The 23,985-nt window shown below is 35.4% G+C and overlaps 1 protein-coding gene across 6 annotated transcripts in view; it reads left to right on the forward strand.

Moving 5' to 3' along the window:
* Window positions 1-23,985, forward strand: part of NBEA (neurobeachin) — a 454,976-nt gene that overhangs the window by 87,595 nt on the left and 343,396 nt on the right. For all 6 annotated transcript variants that reach the window (XM_059838861.1, XM_059838862.1, XM_059838865.1 and 3 more), the window contains exons 6-10: window positions 6,187-6,313; window positions 10,806-10,925; window positions 15,178-15,324; window positions 22,451-22,648; window positions 23,048-23,181. In XM_059838861.1, coding sequence (XP_059694844.1) covers window positions 6,187-6,313; window positions 10,806-10,925; window positions 15,178-15,324; window positions 22,451-22,648; window positions 23,048-23,181 — 726 coding nt within the window. The remainder of the gene's footprint in view (window positions 1-6,186; window positions 6,314-10,805; window positions 10,926-15,177; window positions 15,325-22,450; window positions 22,649-23,047; window positions 23,182-23,985) is intronic.

Genomic DNA, 23,985 nt, shown 5'->3' on the forward strand with positions numbered 1-23,985 from the left:
GTGTATAAAAGAAATTGAATATATACCCTTCTCAGAAAGAAATCACAGAATGTTTCAAGTTGGAAGGGACCTATCAGGATCATTGAGTTTACTCTGCCCTGCACAGGACCATCCCCATCACGCCATGTGCCTGAGAGCATTGTCCAAACACTTGCACTCGGTCAGGTTTGGTGCTGTGACCGCTTCCCTGGGGAGGCTGTTCCAGTGCCCAACAATCCCCTGGGTGATAAACCTTTTCCTAATATCCAATGTGAACCTTCCCCAACACAACTTCAGGCCATTCCCTTGGGTCCTGACACTGGTCACCAGAGAGTTTAGATCAGTGTCTGCCCCTCCTCTTCCCATCACAAGGAAGTTGTAACTGCAATGAGCTCTCCTCCAGGCTGAACAGACCAAGTGACCTCAGCCACTTCTCATACAGCTTCCCCTCCAGGCCCTTCACCATTCTTATGGCTCTCCTTCAGGAACTCTCCAATAGTTTAACGTCTTTCTAATATTTTGATGCCTAAAATTGCCCCCAGCACTCGAGGTGAGGCCACGCCAGCTCAGAGCAGAATGGGACAATCCCCTCCCTTGCCCAGCTGGTGATGCTGTGCCTGATGCACTTCAAGACACATCTGGACTTCCTGTCTGCCAGGGCACTGCTGACTCAAATTTGACTTGCCACAAATCAGGACACCCGGGGCCCTTTCCATAACACTGCTTTCCAGCATCTCATTCCCCAGTCTGTCTGTCCATCCAGGGTTTCCTCATCCCAGGTCCAGAATCCTGCACTTGTTGTTCTTGAACTTCATAGGGTTGGTGATTTCCCAGTCCTCTTGTTTTTCAGTCTCTCTCTGTAGGGCCTCCTTGCCTTCAAATGGGTCAACAGCTCCTCCCAGTTTTCTACCATCTGCAAACTTTCTTTCATCCCTTCCAGTCCTGCATCCAAGTCATTTATGAAAATGTGGAAAAACACAGAACCTAAAATGTAGCCCTGCAGACTTTGCCATGACAGGACCAATGCAAATTATTGTTATTTTTATATTGTAGATTAGGCCAAGATCTAATTATTAATTCAAAATAGGAAAAATATCCATCTAAACTTTACACAGGTTTCAGACTTTGCCACATGAAAGCTTGAGTCACACACAGGCACCACCAAGAGAAAGATACCAAGGCAAATTTCTATTTTCTTTCAACATGCTTTTTGGTGATGTAAAATCTTTTTCAGTTTAACTCGGTGAAAAATATATTGTATAAATAACTCAAGTCTTTAAGTGAGTGCAGTGCCTTTGTGGTGTGAGACAGCAGTTACATCGCATCCACCATTATGTGAAAACTGATTCTTATAAATTGAGAGGGGAAGAAAATAAATGCTTTCACATTTGCCAGGTGTGAGGGAAATTTGCTGCTGTTCTGTTATTAAGGACATGCTGAACCCCACTTCAAGAACTGTATGCTGGTTTGGTTTTTTCTAAAAATGTAATTTTAAATATCACTAAGGATGATGTTGGGCAGCTGCTGGTCTATTAACACTTGTGTATTGAAACAGTATTTTAGCTGTTTTACCAATTATAAACTGTGTGTGACAATCTTGGAAGAAAATTAGGAGTCTGACATTTGCATGAACCATAAAAAACAACAAGGCAGAGCAGTCAAATTCAAATGGTAAGGTTCAGAATTCTGTAGCAGAAATTTTAGTACAAGCCAACCAACATCATGTACCTAGCAGTGGGTAATGGGTGCCATGCTTTTACAAAATGAGTAGCCATGTGTTGGAAAGCAGGAATTACAGCAGGATGTTAAGGATTGTTGTAGGTTACCAGCTGACCATAACATCCATTTTCATCGCTCTAGCTGAAAGTGCTAATGTGATCTTTTTAAGGGTAGTCTGAACAAACAGAGATGATAATAAAGGTGATGTGATCCCTTCCTGAAATCTTGACAAAAGCATTACTGGAATGCCATTTACAGTTCAGACTTGCTGCTTCTTTTAAGAGACCATGGGAAAAACTGGTACCATTCGGAAAACACTTGGGAGTGAACTTTCCCTTGGAAAACACATTTTATAATTAATGGGTTTTTTCTAATCTGAGATCCAGTGGGTAGACTGCAAAGTAAGAAAATTCAGACTTTTATATGCATAGTACTATGGTCACTGTCACAATTATAAGACATAGTAAAAAAAGTAATAATAATAGTAATCCTTACGATACTTTAATAGATTGTTGGAGATGTTTCTTTAAAAATAAGGTGTAGATTCTTTGTCATAAAGACCCTGCAAATTTAGATATTTAGGGCTCACCTTAAGCATTCTTAACTGGAAAGTCTCCATCCCCTAAATCATTTTACTTATTCCTGCTAAAAAAAGAGATAGGTGACATAATTATTAAGTAAGGCCTGGAAATATATGTGATCAGTCCAAATGCTGATTGATTTGTTGAGGTTTTTTATTTGTGTTCTTTTATTTTTTAAGAGGTGTTTTCTTTAAGATTATATATCAGGTTCTGTAAAATAATTAGAAGGTGAAGTGAGGCTGGTATGTTATAATTGTTTTTTGTCCATAGAAAGTCCAAATGCTTCCACAAACATTAAATGGAAGAATGGTTAAAACTTCTGAAACTGTGTTCTACATTTTAGTTTTACAGATGTAGAGACACGGAGGAAAGAAAAAAACCCCAAAACCATCCAAAAATCAAGCTGTCTAGTATTTTCAGACCTTCTATAGGACCTATGATAACAGAGATAATGCAGAACAGTTTCAAAAGCCTATAGTGGAATTTTAAAGTTAGTAGAAAGCAAATTTCACCCACACCATTCGGGCAAGAATGAATAAATACCTTATTAATAATGGTACTATCATCATAGGTTAAGTTGCTCATAAAATCCTAAGCTTAAGAAACTGGAATCCCTAAACACTTCCACTGGTAGAAGGAAGAATGCTCTCTTGCTATGGAAGTGTAGTAACATTCAGTAGCTGCTTTGAGAAACTGGCAGAAATGAAGCATAATTGTAAAGGTTATGTGAACAAACTGTAGTAAAATTGTGTTCCGGATGCTATGGGAGCTTAATTTAAGGCTCATAAAACCATATGGCTGTTGGTGGTATTCCTCTTGTTGTCTCCATGCCTTTCATCTTTGGATGTGGCAAGTTCTGCACATGTAGGTAATGGGTAAGGGAACTTCTTTGGAGTGTCATACAGGCTCGTCCTAGACTACGCTGCCTTTGGCAAGAAGGAAAACGACAAGATAATTTATTAGATTATATAGTATAATCTTGAGGTAAACAGGACACATTTGAGTATTCAGTTTCTTAACTACTCTTGTATTAGAAATCTAATTAGTTTGGAGGAAAAAAAATCATGTTTATAAAATCATTTATTCTATTCCAAGGCAAAGAGACCTGCTAAGAAATGAGCAGTTTTTTCATTATTTCATTGCTTCCTCATGTTTATGTGCTGAACTCCAGGAAGTTACACACATAAGGACAACTCAGTGTTTAAAATTCCAGGAACAGTCTGATTTGACCATAATGGAGATAAAATCAACCCCATAAACAATAAGGATAGGAAAGTGAGAAAATTCGAAAAATGTAGACATTTCTTCGAGAGATATTCTTTATTTCAAAATGCTTTCTAGCTCTTGTTCAAAGTATTAGGATGTATTTTATACAATAGAAATAATATTTTATCATGTAAAAACGTTGATGTTTGCAATGGTTGGCTGTTGGTAATTTAAAAGAAATTATTACATTTGACATCTCTAATCAAATAATACAACATTTTGTCAGAATGTAGTGAATTTCTGTATTATTTTACTGTCCTTCAGAATGGGATTCTATGAAACTAAACCATTTTAGACCATTTTAGAGATGACATTGCTGTGAAACAGATTTGGCATTGTGAGAGTTGCAGTTACCCGCTGAAAAGTTCTTTGAAAGGTGTAAGGCCCTAAGGAGATAAATCAAAGTCTCAAGCTATCTCACAACACATTCAGTTGCTCTTATTGTAAGAGCTGTATTTTAAGTTTTTTAACCTTCATTTTATTGAAGTAAATTCAGTGCTGTGGTTGTGCAGGTTGTGTATTTGGGTAATTCTGATTTGTGTGTGTATGAGTGATATTCTTCCATGGGGCCATTCACTGCTCCTTTTGTTGAGGGGTAGAGCTGCCTATGGGGTCATTGTGGAAGCTGGATCATTGACATGATACAGGTTAAAAATAGTCTTCAAAAGGTGCAAAGGAATGGCAGTGTTATAAAGTGTTTTCAAATCTGAGGTCAGTGGTAATGGACAGCATGTAATACTTCTCTTCATTCTTAGGTTTATTTAGAGAGGACATTTTACATTTATTAAATAAGCACTTTTTTTTTCTTTTCTGCAAAGAGAGTTCAGTGGAAGCCCTTATTAAAAACAATGGCAGGGAATAATGCTCTTTTTCAGCACAGTAGCTTGAGGGGAGATAAAACTATGTACAATACAGAGAAGCAGATGAATGAATGAGGAAGACACCCTGAAGTGGGGAAAAAAGTATTCTATATGTACTTCAAGACTGGAAGGAGGAACTTATGTGCAAGGATTCATTAGGCTGCAGTGAAATCGTCTATAGGTGTTATTACACCAGTTCTGTTTACTCTGTTTTTAAAATTTTTTAAAGTTTTTTCAAAAGTATTCTTTAGTAGTTTCTAAAAAAGTATCTTAATTCATTATAACAAAAGTGGCTTTCTAGAATTTGAGAATTTGAATGTCTCTTTTTTACCTTCTTTACAAATGCCCTTAAAGGAGAGGAGTGTCTAAGCCCTGATCACCTCAGGGTATAATCACAACACCTATATTGTAAAGAGTTTATTTTTTGTTAATAAGGTCATGGTTTATCAACTATTTTTTTGACAATGAGCAAAGAGAACAATCTGATTCTCTCCCTAAATAATGCACACTTATTGACTTAACTGTAAGTTTCTGAAGATGGAAAAAGTTTCACAAATATGAAAATTTTTTTGAGTTAAAATCAAGATTGTATTATGTAGTAAAGTAGACTAAAAATATAATATTTCAGCAGCTATTAAGGAAGAGGACATTTGAACTTTGTGTTTGCATGTACCTTTCATGTCTTAATATTCCTAGGAAAAAACTAGTAAAAGTGTTTGAAGAAAATGTTGCATCAAAGGAACCATTTAAAACATTTATTATTGCAATAACATAAAATTATTTTATAAGTTAGCTACATTAAGAGAATGAGAAAGTACTAGTTAGTGAGCTACAGGACTTTGTACAAATACTAAAAATTAGTAGGGTTTTTTTCCCTATATTTGCAAAGCTTCCTTTCAGAATTCATAGATGAAATTCACCATCTAGACCTTGTATTTCAGTATTTATTAAAGAAAAGTCTAGAAGTTGTATACAGTGTGCTCCATATTAATGAAAGCAAACTGCTCTTCATTGTACTTAGCTTTTCAGATGTGATTAAGCAGCATAGCTGTAGGTATGGATTTGCCATAATGTCATTCATGAACTTTCACCAGTTACCTTTGCAAAGTGGTTTTTTTAAGTCCAGAATTGCTGTTTAAAATGCTTTTGATTTCAAATATGAAATGAATGAGCCTTCTGCATTATCTGCCTTTATGATATTTGTCGCAAGATAGCTTGGAAATCCTTGTTAAATTTACTTTCTTAAAGTTGCAGTCCATTATCCATTTGACAAATGAGAATAAATCCGTAACTCAGAAGATTAAAACTTCATCTGTCATTAGCATAATTTATTCATGTATTGAAAAATAATTCTTGTGAATGACAAATGTCTTGAATCCAAATTTGTATGTCATACCAATTGCATTGTTCTCTGAACCCCCCCAAAACTGCAAGGCATCTCACAATTGTTGTGTAGTGGATATGTCTTCACAACTTTACTCAGATGTGTTATTTTAAATGATGATTAATGAAGAAACTAAGGGTGAAACGTGATAGACATAATATTTGCTATCTTGTATTCTAGGAAAAAAAAAAAGTACTGATTTTTAAAATGTAGTCAGGAATCAATTAAGTGCTGAAGGTGAGTAGCACCCCAAAAAGAATGGTGGAAAAAAATTACATTCACCATTCCAGATACAAATTTATTTTCTTTTTCATGGCAGTTTAAAATAGTATTTGGGCCTTTCTATTATAAAATAATTCCCCTTTTCCCAATTTAATTCCTAATTCTTTCTTTTTAGTTTCCGCACTAGCAAAGGTGTTGGGTATTCTGCTCATTTTGTTGGCAACTGCTTGATAGTTACATCCTTGAAGTCAAAAGGCAAAGGTTTCCAGCACTGTGTGAAGTACGACTTCCAGCCACGCAAGGTAAGCACAGTGGTGTTTACAGTAAACACACTGAAGGTGTGCTGGCAAAGTGCTTCTGGGAGGAGGGCTAAAATCCCTTTAGTGCTATAGCGTTAATCATAGCTCCTCGTTTTTTAGAAACTGCTCTAGTGTTCCTGCAAAGTTACAGTTCACAATCAATTCAAGACAAATGTAATAATTTATAGTGAAACACTTCTATAAAGTCAGCACGTTTTTCAAAACTACTGCTTAATTGGCTTCAGATAGAGCTGAATTGTGAGTTTTTGTAGAATGGCTGCATTTAATTACTTAAATATCTTCATTCTGTTTCTGAAAATTCTCTACTTGGTAACTGTTGCCAAGGTCTTGAAAAATTTTGCTGGCAATGCTAGAGTTTCATTATCTGGTGCTGTATGATATAATGCTCTGAACTTTCTTCCATTTCAGTGCTGTTTTAGGATTTCTCATTTTTTGTAGTAAATCTTGATTGCACCTCTAGATCATTTTAGTGTTTATTTCTACTCTATGCCTAGTAGTCCTAGGGGAATGATGATTTTGTGGCTGTCAGTGTTGCAGTTAGTTGTCTGAAGCATTGACTTTTCTGTACAGCAAGCATTATGTGCTTGTCACTGATATCAGTCTTGTCTGTATCATGCTGTGAAGCCCATTTCTATTTTTTATGGGCTTAGAATCTGTATAGTGAATTTCAGTGCTTGATTTTTTTTTTGAGAAACCAATCTCTTAGGGAGGGAATGCCTTTGTGCACACATCGACTTAATGTTCCACTATTTCTCTTGGAGTGTATTTGTGGTTCAAAATCACCAATTCTAATTTTGTCTTGTAGCTTTGAGGTCACTTGTGGTTTCCTTAAAACAAAGTAATGTCTCTCTCTAGCATATCACTCGGGGTTGTATAAAACCTTATAAAAACATATTGGTTGAATCCACTGGAGTGAATAAATCCTGTTTTTCACGTTTTTCCAATTTTAAAGCCAGAAAAGTATTTTGATGTCTGTTCAATTTTCATTTAAGTATCGTCTGAATCCAGTAACAAATGTAATTGTTAGCTTTTGTATTATGTTACTGTTAGTCACGTCTTGGGATCTAGCAGATCTTCACTGGTTGATGAGGAAATGGTCTTTCACATTTTACTAAGATATGCTTTTGGTAATTTTTAGTACAAATGACTAGTGTTCTTTTTTGTCAGCTGTGGAAAATTTTAGCTTTTGCTGTTGCTGCTCAAAATAACTAATTCTGAAATACTAGTACCTGTGCATCTCATTGTATGAATACCAGTTTCAAATAAAAATCTGCTGATCTGCTGAAATACATAAAAATATAACTCCCATATTAGTTTTACATATCCCAAAGTTCATGCTCCATACACTTTGAGTCATATGTTAGCTTTAGATAGTATTTTAAACAAATTTTCTAGAATATATTTTTGAGTTGTTTATATTTCTCCATCATTAACTTGTGCTCACATGCATGTGTTCAAGTACATAATGTATAGTGGAGGAAATAAAACCTGTCAAATATAATTCCTGGCCCTAACAAGTCAAAATTTATCCTGTTTTACGTGGAAATTGATTTTCTTCTTGTTTAGATATTACATTGCTTTCACTGTACAAGATTTGAATGTGTAGATATATATTAAAAAATGTGTACTCATTTATAAAGCAGGTAATTTTCCTAATGTTAACTTGAGAAGTATGATTTTTTTTGCCATCAGATGTACCATTCCCTAGACATTTGCTTACAGGCACACGCATTTCAGCAATATATTTTGTCAGAATCATCATCCTCAATAAACTTCTGAATAATAGGTTTGAGGGTTTTAAGACATTTTTGGTGAATCACAGTAAAGTAAGAAATTCAAGTTATCTGGTCGAAAGGCAGATCAGAGTTGCTCTGTTCACATGAAGATCTTCCTGCTATGTCATATGACACTTCACAGTATAATATGTGATATGAATTTATACCTTTATGTCTCAGTTGGTGTATTTTATAATATTGTAAAAGCAAGCATTTATAAAAATATGTGGAGAAATTTGATTATCATATACGGAAATAGAAAATGTGGGTGTGGTATAATAGCCTTATATCTTAACAGAGCTAACCTAGCTTTGGCAATGTTATTTTTAAAATGTCTATACTGCTTTTTTGAGACTCCAAATTGACATTTTTGTGTAGGTAACCCCCAGTGTTTTTGCTCCTTTGAGTTTCAGCCTCAGCATCAAGTCTTGTAAAACTAGAACAGGAAAGCAGCATAGTCAGAAGCAAATAGCTTTTTTATGTGTGTTTCTAACCCTGAACACCTTTACTGACTGTAGCAGAGACAGAAATAAGTTCCACATCCTGGAAGTACTTAGTGTGTGATGCCTCATCTCTCTGATTGTGCTGTCCTATGGAGTAGGAATATGATTTAGTGACTTAGCAGTTGGTGACTAAGCTTGACAGGTTTCAGCAGTAAACAAAAAATGCATAGTGATGGGTCTTTCAGTACTACCTAAAGAAGCTGTTGTTACAGCAGAGGCAGGAGAAAATAATATGGGGAAGAAAACTGCGGGATGAATGTGAAGGAAATTTGTACTGCTGACTTTAAATATTAAGGGAAAAGGATTTTTCTCAACAAAAAGTTCAAGAAAAATTGCGTGTGAGATCATACAACTTGGTTTGGTTCATTGTGTGGTAGCAAAGTGCTGCCTTTCCTTCTTAAAAAAAAGTGTTTGCTAGTGCTAGAGAAATTGCCCAAATACAGAAATTTACAAAAAACTAGGAGAAAAAAAACCCCATTAATCACAAAATCCGATAGACTGCTTAAAAGCTATTTACAATGTACCTGAGCACAGATAAATAGCAATGTACAGACCACTGTAAGTAAAATTGAGTTTTTCAGGAAGTTGAGGTTGAATCTGAATTGGTATGTTTTCAGAAATGGTTTTAAAGCCTTTTGAAAGAAAAATCACAGACAGAAGAGTTACATTTTTTGGAGGGTTTTATTTGAGAATGACAGTGCATCACAAAAATTACTTTTTTCATGGTTCTTTGAAAAAACAAACAAAAAAAAAGAGTTTCCATACATGACTTCAGAAGCCAAAGCTGGAGCAGTACTTCTTTATTCCAGCATAGCCCAATAAATCCGTTTGCTTGGAAACACAGGAAATGAGATACTCGATACATTGTTGTATGATCAGCACTATTTTTCTACCTTCTGTTAGTTGTATGTTAAAAGAGGGAAAAATGAAAAAATATTTTTTAATACCTGGAAACAGATGTGTATAAATATGTGTTTTCATATCTATAGCTATTATAGACTTGTAACAGAATACAGCTCAATTTGATGGTTACTATAATGCTTATTGTCAAAATGGGTTTTGCTGCATGCTGTTTTGTTTGTGATTTTGTGCTTAGTCTAATTTTAAAATCAACATGTGAAACCATCTACTTTTATTTTCTCTGACAGAGAGACAGAGTTTTATATTAGTAGGCTCTGTGTCTATTTGTCCCAGCTCAGGAAGAGACTCAACAAGCCCCGAGGGTTGCAGAAGTTCTCTGCTTTGGAGAAAAGGGGCTTATCTGAACATGGAAATCAAAATATAATAATTAAAAAAGATACAAAGAAATGGATGATGATGAAAAGGTCAATTATTATTCCAAATTATTAGAATACAAAAGGCTATTTTTAAGACAAGGTGACATTTTCTCAGAGTCAATTAGATTGGAAGGGGATGTTTTGAGACTTTCTGATCTTTCCCCCTGCTGGCAGAAGGGACTCTTAGATCAAGTTGCTTTGGATTTTGTCCAGTTATGTTTCAAATGTCTCCAAGCAAGAGGGCTCCAGAGTTCTTCTTGAATTTATTTGTCATGGACATAATGATTCTTGTTAAAAAAATTTTGGGAAAGATCACCATAGTAGTAAATGGAAGCACTAAATTATGATGCCTTCTCTGTTAGACTATTTAATGCATTTTTCATGATATGAAAGTCGTCCAAAAATTGGTGGAATGGTAAAGAATAGAGGAAAAATGTCAAAACAAACAATAAAGATGACATCTTAACCTGGGCTGTAAAATCTGCTATTGGTTTTTTTTTCTGTTTATTGAATCATTTCTGATAGAGAGAAATTTTTGCTGTGATGCAAAGACAGAAGTTTTGTGATATGAATTTGTTAAGGTAAGAGCATATAGCTCTGGGTTTCCTCTCAAAACTCAGCTGTGTATTTTTACAGAATAGTGTTGAAATGAAATTGCACTGTTGAAATTAAATTGTATGTGTGCATTTTTGCCTCTAATCCCATAAAGAAACCAGGTAGGTACATCATTACATTTAGGCATAGTTCTGTTGACTGGACTTGAAGTCCCAATGACTTGAATTTTAATTTTACCCATGTGCAAGGATTCATCTTTTTGTGTAAGTTTATGAGATTAGTCACCCTTTTTTTATGCTATTCATTAACTCGTTTTTATAGCACAAAATCTGCCCCTGTGTACTGATTTTTCATGTCTTTCCAGTGGTACATGATAAGCATTGTACACATCTACAACCGGTGGAGAAACAGTGAAATACGCTGTTACGTGAACGGTCAGCTGGTATCCTATGGTGACATGGCCTGGCATGTTAACACAAATGATGTAAGATTTTATTGGCTTTCCTTTCTCATCACTTTTCATTTTAAGGCTAATTCAAAAAGAAAAGAAAGTGTTACATTTTTTTCTCATGATCTTTTAAAATTTTATCTTTTAAATGTTTCTTTTATTCATTCTTATTCATCTGCTTAATAAAATGTAATAATATTAACTTTTTGAGTTTGTGTATACATGTTCTCTCTTTCTGTACCTTTGACTTTGGAAAGTTTGAGAGCCTCGACCTAATGAAGCAGCAAATATTGCTCTTTCTGGCTCAAACTTCTGGCTGTGGAAGGCAGACAAAATTATTTTCTTGTGCTTTGCCTTCAGCTAAATCTGTGATAGAATTTCAGAGGTTCTTGATTCATCAACTTACTACACTTTTGTTATTTTTTATTTATAATACAGGTCTCATTACTTTCTGTCTACTATAAGGGATAAAGAAGCCTTAGGGAAATGAACTGTCTTTTGCTAAATTCTAGAGGCAAAATAGGATTTGAAAGAGAGAGCTTAAATATTACATGTTAATTAAAGTAGGAGAGCTCTGCCTTCCAAAGGTTCTGATTTCCATTCTTTGGGGGTTTTGGTAGCATTTTGACTTGCAAGAAAAGGCTAGTCTTTCAGTTCTTGCAGAGCATGGTTTCTCCTTGGTAAGGTAAATACTTTCATGATAGGTGAGATGCAATTACTGAAAAGCCAGCTGAGGTCTCAGAGGATCTGGTCTGGATTATTGGTTATATGGTGTGGGGACCAGTAATCCTTAATGACAAATGCTTAGCAGGAAGAGCTGCTCCTTCTGCTTCTATTTTCTTCATTAAATTCTTTTCTACTTTCTCATGCAAAAGAAGTATTATCTTTCTTAAGGTGAAATTGGTTTACCGAGCTTTAGATATTTTGATTTTAGTTTTAAATATTTGCTAAGGTTTTTATTTTGTCCGCTGGATAATAGTCTAAGCTATGAAAGACACTAGTTATCGTTAGCTATCTATTTTTTAATAACAAAAATCTGTTCTGTTAATAGTAGGAAGTAGAATAAAAAGATCAAGAAATTCAGGAAAGCTGAATGCAAATGCATAAAATACATAAAAGGAAAAGTAGGGGAGTGTGTACTATTTTGCATTACCTAGGAAGAGGAGCTCTTGTTTTAACCATATTAGAATTTTCTTGTTTCATATAAAGTTTGACTTGTTAGAAGTATTCCCTTGAAAAGCCTTGAGCAATTATCCAGTTCATTTAACATCTACCTTCATACCCTTACACTTGGATATAACTTTAGTCTCCTGGAAGATGTCAATAAAATACCTTACCATAATGGTGTTGGAGGAAAAGAAAACACTATGTAAGTCAATCAGTCATTCTCCTTTCTTTACATCCCACATTAAGCATAAGTATTTATGTAGTTTATACTGATACATTTAACAGTACAAGTTGTGAAAACAGAAGAGGTCAGGAGCTGCATATTGTTGGCTAAGTGCATCTGACTGTTCAGTCTTTTTTATGGATGAATATTGTAATATAATCAAGATGTAGTGTTAAAACTGCTAAATGTACTGATGGCAAGATTTTTCATTTGCTTGCCGTGTCAGATCTCCCACTGAACAATATGCATTATGATTAAACATATTTTTAGACTAGTAAAACATTTGTTACATTTACATTATTGAGTTTAACATTAAGGAACTGAACTGAATATAATTTTTTAAGCATAGGTTTTGTCTTGGTAGAGATTGTGAATTTATTTTAGTTTTTTCCCAGACTGATTTTGCATTACCATTCTCTAATATTTTTGTGAGGGCTTTTTCAGTATCTGAAATTTACCTCTTGTATCCAAGCAAGAACTGTAGAAAACCTCAGTCTACCATTTTCATATGTAGCCTGGGAGACATGAAAGTAAAGATGGAGAGGGAAAGAAACAGTGAAACTCTTAAAAAAGCCAATTTATTAATTTATTTTAATTTTTTTTCTTGTATTTCTTAGAATTAATTCTTATTTACACAAGGCTATGAATTTACTGGGTTTTTAACTATTTCTGTAATGTGGCCGGGCAGATATAGAATCTTACATGATGTACTCATTACGGGTTCTGATCTGCATTCTTCACAAATATGTGTTGAATTAAGAAATATGTTTTCATTTTATTGAGCCTCTATGTATTGAATATTTGTATATTTCACCCAAATGTTAGAGGGAAGATACAATTTTGGATGAAAAAGGGGAAGACATAAACATTTTTGTATTAGCTGTTTCTATTTTCAATGCAGGTGGTACTCTGTTTTCGTAGAGCCATTTTTGGCTCTGAATTCATTACTACTATTTAATGAGATATAAAACCATAGCAGTGCCAATATTGATTGTTTTTCAATATTTATACAACATACCGTGGCTAATGATAAAGGACTCATTAAGCTCATATTCCAGGGGGTAAATATAGCTGGGGATTATGGCAAAAAGTTGAAGTGGCATGCATGGCAAGGAATAACTCATGTTTACAGATGGCTTGGCATCTGAAACAGAAGTGGATAAAATTACCAGGAAATCAGGAGTTAGTCCTCCCCTCCAATTAATGATAATGGAAACACCTAATCAAGAGTGAAGTGCCAAAAATGGGAAAGTGTAAACTGTGAAGAATGAAAAAAGACAGAAAAGGAAATTCCTAGAGGCTAACAAACCTAGAACTTAACTATAATTAGAGCTCAGAATCTGTTTAGAGCTACTATAGTGGTTGTACAATTAATGGTCACTAGAGGAATCCAGGAAAATACCCTTATAATAGGCAGGAATGCTGTCTCAGAATATTTGAGTATCAATTAGGAAAAGTTGGCATCAGTAGCTCAGACAAGTTCCTCAAATGACCATTGAAAAGGGCAATTGCTCAACATTAATTGATGTAACACTTTCTGACAGCAATGGCACACTGTCATGAAAGCCTTCAGGGCTAAACAGGACTTGAATAAAATAACTGAAAATTTTTATAAAATTTTGCCATTAGGTTTACCAGGAGTCAAAAGGTCTGATTAACTCATCTTTTGCACTGTACATCCTGGATATCACTTTGTGAATCAATTTTATTGTAGGTTTTTCACCAGAAGTTTTTTAATTGTGTCGAAATTGCTTAAAAGAATAGAAATTACAAGAGGAAAAAAATTAAAAGAGGTAAATCAAAGGAGGATAAGTGATAGACAAAATCTTGGATACTTCTTCCCTCACCTGTTCTTAAAGCTGAGCTCCAGATCTTTGTCTGTCCTTACACCTGTGTCCCCTTTCCTTGTTAACAGCCTATCCGCCTAGACCAGTTGCTGTAACAGTTCACCATATTTGATTTCATTCTCTAGATTGAGAAAAGTTTTCCTGGTAAAACTCAGCAGTTAAGCCAGATGAAAAAGCAAGTTTCCTAATGCAGATTCCATTGGCTCAGCTCAAAAAGTAATGTCAGATCCTTGTTTCTGTTCAATAAAGCACCTATGACTCAAGGAAGCTGAGAGAATTACCTTCAAAGATCCTTGAGCTTCTTCCTGTTGTCCTTTTTTTGGCTGCATCATGTTTTCTGATTTCTCAGGTCTTCGTTCTAGACAGGTTTTTTAGAAGCAACTGAAAAACTTCAAGTCCTTGCAAAATAGCCATAAAAAAAATCACTCCTAATCTGAAATAATATGATGTGGACATACAGAAGGGCAGGGATAGTTAACAGCAGAAGGGAGGGATAGTTTTTGGAAGAAAGAATGGAAAATAACAACTCTAGAATAAGGCAGAAGAGGGTTTAAGGTCAAACCAAATCATTATAGGCTGTGGTCAGAGGGGGAAAATATGCAACACCTGCAAATTAGAAAAATCTGTTTCTGTTTCCATTTTTCTTTCTAGAAGTGTTTAGCTCTATTTGCACAGCAGTGAAAGAAGAAGGTATTCCAGCATGTGTTCTTGTGTATTAGCAGTAGGAGCTCTGAGTACAATTACAAGGAAGTTCAAGTGTGTCACTTTCCTAGAAGGCAATAGGGGGGATTATTTTGTTCTTGAATGTACTATTCTCCGTTTCTCTGTTGTATGCTGACCAATTAATAGAAAAAAAATCCTAGCAGCCAGTCATAGGGACCTCTAAAACAATTAATGCTACAATATTCAAAATTCAGTTATTCACCACTGGGTAGTTATAAAGGATTGATAATGGTCGGTTTATCTTTTTAATTTTAGTCTCCCTTTATTTGTGGCTTTAGTAGCTGTGCATTAATATTATTTCATTATTTACTGCCCCTTTCTGATACAGAGCTATGATAAATGTTTTCTTGGATCTTCGGAGACTGCTGATGCAAATAGAGTGTTCTGTGGCCAGCTTGGAGCAGTATATGTATTCACTGAAGCACTCAACCCAGCACAGATTTTTGCAATACATCAGTTAGGACCTGGATATAAGGTAATAACAGATTTTAAGAAGCATAAAACTGGAAAAATAAAATGAGTGAGAGATATAGTTTTAAGATATGTGACGCATGTGAATATTCCTCCTAGAATCGCATAGATTTTTTTCATGTGATTTGCTTTCAGCAACATAAAACTACTTTTTCAAGATCCTAACTAGCCCTAATTTCTACCATCTTTTTGAAAGATAAAAGTTTTGTTTAAAGCATAGCTGAAATATGGTTGTATGGGAAATTAATTACTTTGGGTCGTAATCAGATTGGAGAAATTTTGTGTTTGGTGCACTGAATAGCAGAGAAATAACTTTCTTCTCTACTGTTTGTGTTTACAAACCTGAGTTGAGGCAGATTAACACTCAACAAGGCATAAAAAACCAATTTTGTTCAAATGCATGGTTTCACACAGTCCTGTTAAGGTAAAAGTTGAGCTTTTATTTACTCATGCTTTGTCACTGACATTGAGGGGAGGATTGGACAAATTAATGATGCATGCATAAACTTAGATCTCTTGTCAGATACATGTCTTGGAATGGGTGTGTGTTGTATTGTTTCATCAAGAAAAATAATACAGATGCTTCACAGAAATCTGCAGGAACTCCTTTGTAGACAATACTTGAAAATTAATCTAACCCAAGGTAAACAATAATGAATTTCAGTTTATACTATCAGGTATTCCCAAGTTTTATTTTTTCTGATTTTTTAAATTTCATCCAAAGAAGGCTTGAAGTTTTTCAATGTATATCGTATACTCTGAAAATAAAAGCTTTTAAAAGCCATAAGTACAAATCAACATTTAGATTATAATAGTATTAATTTTGTGAGTAGAAAATGCATACTCTTCATCATTTGATTACACCTAGAACTTGAATGACAGAACAGATGGAAATATCTTTTGTGGTATGTACCTGTGTAGGGTGAATAACGACGTATATATCAGGATTACTTGGAGAAGTCTATTGCCTGTAGTTTATGGTCGTTAAAATCTGCCTTGAAACTAAAAATATTAAGTCAGTTAAGAAAAGTCCATCACCTGTGCAAACAAAGAGTCTTTTATTCCAAACTTTATACACTATTTATTTGGGAAAATATTTCTGCAAATATTTTTGGTCATATAAAATAAATTAATGTAGTCTTACACTTCTTAATAATGAATTTAGGTAACCTTTTTGAATGTATTAAATGACTGGATTCCAGTATGCAGAAACATACTGGAGTGATATCAAATAGAAATAAGGCTTTCATGTGTTTCAAGAAGTGCAAATTATTATGTAATAGTTTCTGATTGTTGAAGGTGTTGATAAGTATAGGAGCTTTCATGCTAAATGACATTTCCAATAGCTACTGCACTAACCTTATTACAGTTGTCAAATTGCACTGCTTGATTCATAGGCTTCCTTAAACTGCATTTCTGCACACATGTAAATTCTTAGTGATTTTGGTAAAAAATGTCATCTATATTTAATATTTTGGGGAAATTCTTCTTTCATTGTATCATGATTTCAGATTTGGGTTATGTACACAGAACAGTTAATGCCCCCTTGCTTTCTGAAGAAATTTTCTTCCTTTTCTAAAAATCTGGAAGTAAATTTTACTATTTAATACCAGTTAAAAAGAATAGGCTCCCAGAGCAGTGCCCTGGAAATAACATTTATTTCTTTGACTTTCTCATTCCCCCAAAAAATAAGATAAAACAGAAGACTTTTTTTGACCTTTTTCCAACTCAAGATCTACTCACAACCAGGAAAGGAACCATGTCTTGTAGTTTAGAGCTTTCAGGGCACCAACTGTAGCTTTCACTCAAAGCCTGCCTGTTTCATATCTCATTTAAGGTTATTTCTGTAAATCCTTTCAGATTCAGTGCTGGTGCAAAGGTCTACCACTTCAGAATACTTCAGTATGGGATTCAGTAGTCTAAGGGAGCCTCAATTGACATATAGCTTGTTTTCCTGAATATTAGAGAACATGTTCTTGCTCTTACCCATCTTGCTGATGCAAACTGGCCTTTCAGAAACTTTTCTTAAGTAGTTTACTAAATTTCCTGTTCATTCTAATTGTTAGTACTGTTAGCAAACAGGGAGAAATCAAGAGTTTAACTCTTCCTAAAAAGACCCCAGATTAATTGTAAACTCCAGTTGTGCCAAACTTTTCTGCCAAAGGAGTATTCAAAATAGTTGAGATTTTTTTGAAAACATCTTCACCCAGATCTTTTTTCCTTCCTCATACAGTATATGATGGTTCCTTTGATTTAAAATTCATACTTCAGTCCATTATATCTGAGAATCCGATTCTTTAGGGGAAGTCAGCATTCCTCTACGCACTTTGCTCATGAGGAGATTATGATTTTGCCTCTCATTCAGCTGCCCTCACAATCATTCATAATGACTGCCCTAGTCTACCATGACTGCCATTAAAACCTCTGGAAAACAGAGAAATCTGCATAATCTACCAGCATACAGGGCAGTTTGCACATATCTGTTAAAATATGGAGTAAAAAATGTTGCAGATGACACCAAAGCCACAAAGTTCAGGAGAAGTGAGAGCTTGATCTACAGATAAAAATGAATCTGTTGCAACTTGTCCCACTCCTGTTCTGAAGTGCAGGTAGAAGCAACAGGTCTTAGGATTGGCTAGAGAAGTCATCAAAATAAGTCTTACTTATGTATAATGTTCATAATATTTATTACACATGACATTCTTGTACAGAGTATAGTAACATAGAAACAATTCATAGTCCTTCCATGCTGATCTTTCTCAGCATGTTCTTATGAGTGCATTTGGTTATAGCCAGCATGCCCTAATATAAAAATTTATTTGTTAAGCAAATAGATGTTTTAGTTTGAAATACTACATTTTCACTTGTAGCAAAAGGCTTTGTTTTTAAAAGAAAAGGTTACATTGTGTGAGAAGCAATAATGAGAAACTGACACTCTTAGTAGCTATTGCAAAGAAATTACTCATAATCAAATGTTTGAGGGGAAGAGGCAAATGCACTAGTAATAGAACTATATGATTGTCTCTTCCCCATTAAGTCTTCCCAAGTTAATCCATAATATATCTTGGAATTTGAAACTATATTTAGTAGAAACATATTATGATTCAATATTTGCATACTCAGGTTTTCTCTTTAATAAAGCACACTCATTTTGAGCCTTGCCATTGCTGAACAGGACTTTTACCTACTCTTTCGACCCTTTCAGTTGTTGGAGATTGAAGAAAGAAAAAGGAAATGAGAGCAGCATCCTTGCTGTCACTGTGCTTTCCCTGTTGCCCATCCTTGTTCCCAGGCAGCAAAGAGAGGAGAGTCTGTCTGTGCTGGGATCCCAAGGGGCTGGTAAACAGAATGGAGGGGCAGGGAGGTAACGTGAGAGGAAGAGATGCATCTGATACCAGTGTTTGGTGCTGTTTATAAAGGGATGTTTTTCAAAGCTCTGTTCTAATAGCCCTGTCAAATCTGTACCACTCCTCCTAACCCTCCCATAGGCATTTCAAAGCAAGTTATCAGATCATTCCATATGTTGCTTCTGAGTTTGTTTTTGATCAGTGCTGCAATACCAATCTTTTTGTCACATAAGCTTGGAATAAGAATGCAGTAATTCATGAACACAGACACAAAACAGCACCAAAAATTCAGATTTGTTTAAACCAATTATATAGTACAAGAAAATATTTTATGTACGATTGCTGAACCTACAGGGGCAATATGTAGTGAATAGTAAAAAAAAAAGCTGCAGTCTTGCTTCTAAAGGAAGGGAGAGAGTTGCTGGTATTCAAGCAGTTCCTGATGAAGCACAGATTATTTTACTCCAGAATACAGTGCTGGAGTAATTCTTATCTCTCTCTGTCCTTCCTATTCCTGTAGGAGCCACAAACATACTTTATATGGACCCTGCATATGTATTCTTACCTTATATAGAATTTTTTAAATCCATGGCTCTTTCTTTCTGTCTTGGTGCCCTCACACTGCCTGTGCCAGACCTCAGAGTTGCATATGCACAACAGCCTCCACTACCCTCCTGTGGATGTATTTTCCCAAGTCCCCAGAACAGTATGCATATACTGAATTTCTTTTGTCTTCCTGATCAATGCTATTAATAAAGTAATATCATATATCAGAATTTTTAACCTCTCTTTACATTCTGTTGCAATAATCTTTTAGATTAGGAGACCAGAATTTCCAATTTATGATCGCTTGTGTTAGATTTTGATGGGAGAAAATTTCTTTAATTCTTGTTTTTTCTGCAAAAAGTGTGAGGCAGTATTATGTTGATTCATAACTTGTGTCTGACTTTCAAAGAGGGATCTCAAATTCTTGCAGCATATTAAACACTGCCAATGAGGAGGTAGAATAATGTCAAAATTTGTGTATAAAATTGATTTAACTTAAGCAGTTTAGAACACTGCAAGATTTCATAGTAATGAAATGATAATGATTGGAATCTGAAAAAGCTGAGAGGCATGAAATATTTTCAGGGTAGTAAGTGTTTTCATGTGATAAAACATTAAAATATGGTACAAGCATCATGTAGATGGCTTTGGAAATCAGTGAAATCACTAAATTGTTTTTCCTCTGTAGAAAGTGCACAAAGATTTCTATGTATAATTAAAATGCCCTCTGAGGGTAAATGTCACCTTCCACAGGACAAATCTGTAATCTGTAGCAGTCATTTCGTGATAAGTGAATGGCAGCCATATCAACAGAGAGCCAGCTCTCAAGTTCTAAGCATAATATTCCTACTTTGGGAATTTCTACTTCAGTAGCACAATAGGAACACATTTCTGTATTAAATCATTTAGTGCTGAGGACTGAATACTCACAGTGTGTTATTTTGGTGTTTTTACTTCGAATTGGTTGTAGTCTGATCCTTTGGGCTGAATGAATATCACCAATTGCAGGATATTTGAGTTTCAGCCTGAAAGAAGTCTTTTTGATTCTGAACAGCTTTGCAGTTTTGAACAGAGTAACAAGCGGGGACCACTGGGAGTTTCCCTACAAAACAGACTCCTAACCCAAATGCAAATCACAGAATCACAGAGTGGCTGAAGATGTAGGAAGCAACTGGAACCTGGAGGTCCTCTGGTCCTCCCTGCTCCAAAAGGGTCGCCTAGATCCAGTTGCCCAGGGCTGTCTCCTGACAGGTTTTTAATAAGTCCCAAGACAGAGTCTCTATCACCTTGCTGGGCAGATTCTCAGTGAAAAAGTGTTTTCTGATGTTCAGAGAGAGCTGCCTTTGTTTCAGTTTTGCCTGTTGACTTGTGTCCTGCCATTGGGCACCACTGAGAAGAGTCTGACTCCGTCTTCTTTTTAACCTCCCTTCTGTTATTTATATATGAGATCCCCTCTGCTGCTTCTTTTCTGCAGTTTGAAGAGTCTGAACTCTCTCAGCCTTGCCTCATACAAGAGATGCTTCAATCCCTTCATGTTTAGTGGCCCTTCACTGCACTCTCTCCAGTAAGAGCCTGGCTCCGTGTGCGAGCCCAGAACTCCAGGTGTGGCCTCACCAGTGCTAAGTAGAAGGGAAGCAACACCTTCCTCCACCTACTAGCAGCATCCTTCCCAGTGTAGCTGAAGATATTATCCTTCATTGTTAAACACAGACTGAACCACAGACTTGCCATTTACATGCACTGGCCCTTCCTGCTTGTGGTTTCTGTTATGGTGCCTGTGTCTGGTACCTTTTCAGCATTGTAGCTGGACATCACCAAGGCTGGGACAGTGCAAGGTTGGGACACGTGCTCCACGGGTTCTCCAGCAGCTCCAGGCAGGTCACCAGCCTGCTCAGCTTATGGCCCACATACAAAGGGGTGCTAGTCAGCAGACCTTTTATTGCTGTGTCAGTCAGTGAGCAGATGCTCTTTCCCACTGTTTGGCTGTAACCAAAAGAATTTGTTTCAGGGTTTCCAGCAGCCCCGAGAGCTCTGAAAGGGCTGCATGGGGTTTATGGGGTTACATCAATGGTAGGGACCCCTAATTTGTTTGGAAAGAGAAGCCAATAGCTTATAAGTTGCCTGTTTTAATTCTAGCATGGATAAAAAAAAAAACCACAGTGCTGATATTTCCGATAGTTTTAGAGAAAGAGCAAACTGTGGGAGGAAGGGGATATTTGGTAGGACCAAAGTGATAAGAGAATTGTAATCACTGTGCACAGTGAAAGCAAGGGAAATGATTCATGTATAATCTCAGAAATAAATTATTTTAAACTCAGAAAATATTTTTGCAGCAATATTTTTTATATGTATACAGACACACACACGTATATATATATATATATATATATATATATATATATATATATATATATATATATATATATGTATCTTCATTTGCAATAAAATGGTGGTCATTTCTAATAAATTTGCTTTCCTTGTATCAGTACAACACTGTACTGTGTTACTGCTAATTGTCTTTTTGCCACTGTTAAATGATTGTTATATGTAATTTTTATATGCCAAGGAGATCTGACAGTGCTTTGCTGAAAGAAAGACAGAAATCTATCTTCTTGTGCTTTGTTGATTTTTCAGTGTTGCCAAAAAACTTAATTTTAGATCAGATATGAATCATGATATGTTCATTTTCAGTCTTCCTTGGAAAAGCTCTGAATTTGCAAATAATTAATGCAAAATGATTTATTTTGGATTTGAAGTGGCTCATTTGTGTATATTCCTGACTGTTAAAGAAGCATGGTTTTTAATGTTGCTCAAAAATAACTATTCCTTTAATCAACAGGGTATAGCTAATTTGAGTGAGCTCATATGAACTAAAATGCAGCTCATTTAATTTGTTCTTTATTTTTAATGCGTTTTATGCTTAAATTTTATTTTAACATTTTTATGGTTGGTTAATTTGTGGTTTTTTAAGATAGCTACTTCTGCAACTTGTAAACACTGATACTGAAAGGAGAGATAATACATAAAATATCAAATAATGTGTTGACACATTGATGTGGTGTAGACTAAATGGAAACATATCTATCTCATTGTTTAGTAGCATTAGGCTACTGGTAAATGCAAGCGAAGTTTAGTAGTTTGTTTATTCTCTCTCAAGTCCAATGTAGTTTTGACATATTTTGTGGCAAGGAATTTGTCTAAATTAATTACTTTGTAAAACTTTTGGGTCTTTTTCAGAGCACGTTCAAATTTAAATCCGAGAGTGACATTCATCTGGCCGAGCACCATAAACAGGTGCTCTATGATGGGAAACTCGCAAGTAGCATCGCTTTTACCTACAATGCCAAGGCCACTGATGCTCAGCTATGCCTTGAATCCTCACCAAAGGAGAATCCTTCCATTTTTGTACACTCCCCCCATGCTCTCATGCTTCAGGTTGGTGCTGCTAAGCTGATGTTCTGTGATTACTGTTGGCTGAACATCACACAGAGGATTTGTCTGCTACTGTACAGAGATTGTTCTTTTGTGCTCTGTCAGCTCTTAATATAACTTTCACTTGAACTGTTCTTTCTTTGCTCCCTTTCTAAAGCAAGGAAAAAAATGTTCTGTAAGAAATAAAGACTTCATACTATAAGGCACAGTTGCCCATGTTACTGAAAATTTTCTGTTTCATGTTTGCCTTTAAATATAGTCATTATAACTGAAGTATAAGTATTGAAACAAAATTTTAAAAAGCCTGCCCTCAATTTGGTGTTAAAGTGCTTCAAAATTATGGTTTTACTGCCCTTTAAAATTGAGATTAATTGTAGTTTTTCCTTTATTTTATGTCTTTAGGATGTGAAAGCTATTGTAACCCACTCCATTCACAGCGCAATTCATTCCATTGGAGGGATCCAGGTTCTTTTTCCTCTCTTTGCCCAGCTAGACAATCGACAGCTGCATGACAGTCAGGTGGAAACAACAGTTTGGTAAGCTTCTTTTAACCAAGACTGAGATTAAATTAAGCTTACAAAATTTTTCCTCCTTTTTGTGGGCATGTTCTCTATTTTTTTTACATTTTACCCTTTTTTCCTTTGAAAACCTATTACTTTTTTAAAAGGTAGTTTACTGTACAAAACTGATGTGATTAAATAATTAATTCAAATCGCTCTAGAGTTTTTAAGGGTAGTTTTATGACAGTTCACCCAACTTCTGAAAGAACTCAGTATGATTTTATTTGAGAGTGCAGTCTTGTTTACTTTTTCAAAATCTGTGTCATAGCATTCAGAAATTAATTAATATGCAATGAGAAAGTCATAGAGCTATGATCTGGCATTTTGTGACCATATTACAATTGCAAAAGTGACTGGGGACATAATAAGAGAATTTTAAGCTGGGACCCATGAAGTTTCTCCCCTGGTACTATGGGAGACATCTCTAAGTTGAAAAGTCTTCATAGATGTTAAAAAACAGATGCTGAAAAAAAGATGTCTTTTGAAAAAGACTACCTAGGAGTCTGTTAATACCCATGCTGACTTAGGATCATAGAATCCTTTGGGAAAAGACCTCTAAGATCATGGAGCCCAACCATTAACATAGGACTGCAAAGTCCACCACTCAGCCACATCCCTAAATGCTACATCTGCACATCTTTTAAATATCTCCAGGCACAGTGAATCTTTTCTCAAAATTAGCTGAGCTATGGTTATTTTTGAAAAGATCTCTTGCCACGTGCTTGTTACGGCAGGCACCTGTCCTGCAGCGCAGGATAACTAAACTTCTCCAGAAAAATA

This window comes from Haemorhous mexicanus, chromosome 2 (genome assembly GCF_027477595.1).
Source record: "Haemorhous mexicanus isolate bHaeMex1 chromosome 2, bHaeMex1.pri, whole genome shotgun sequence".
Classification (NCBI taxonomy): Eukaryota; Metazoa; Chordata; class Aves; order Passeriformes; family Fringillidae; genus Haemorhous; species Haemorhous mexicanus.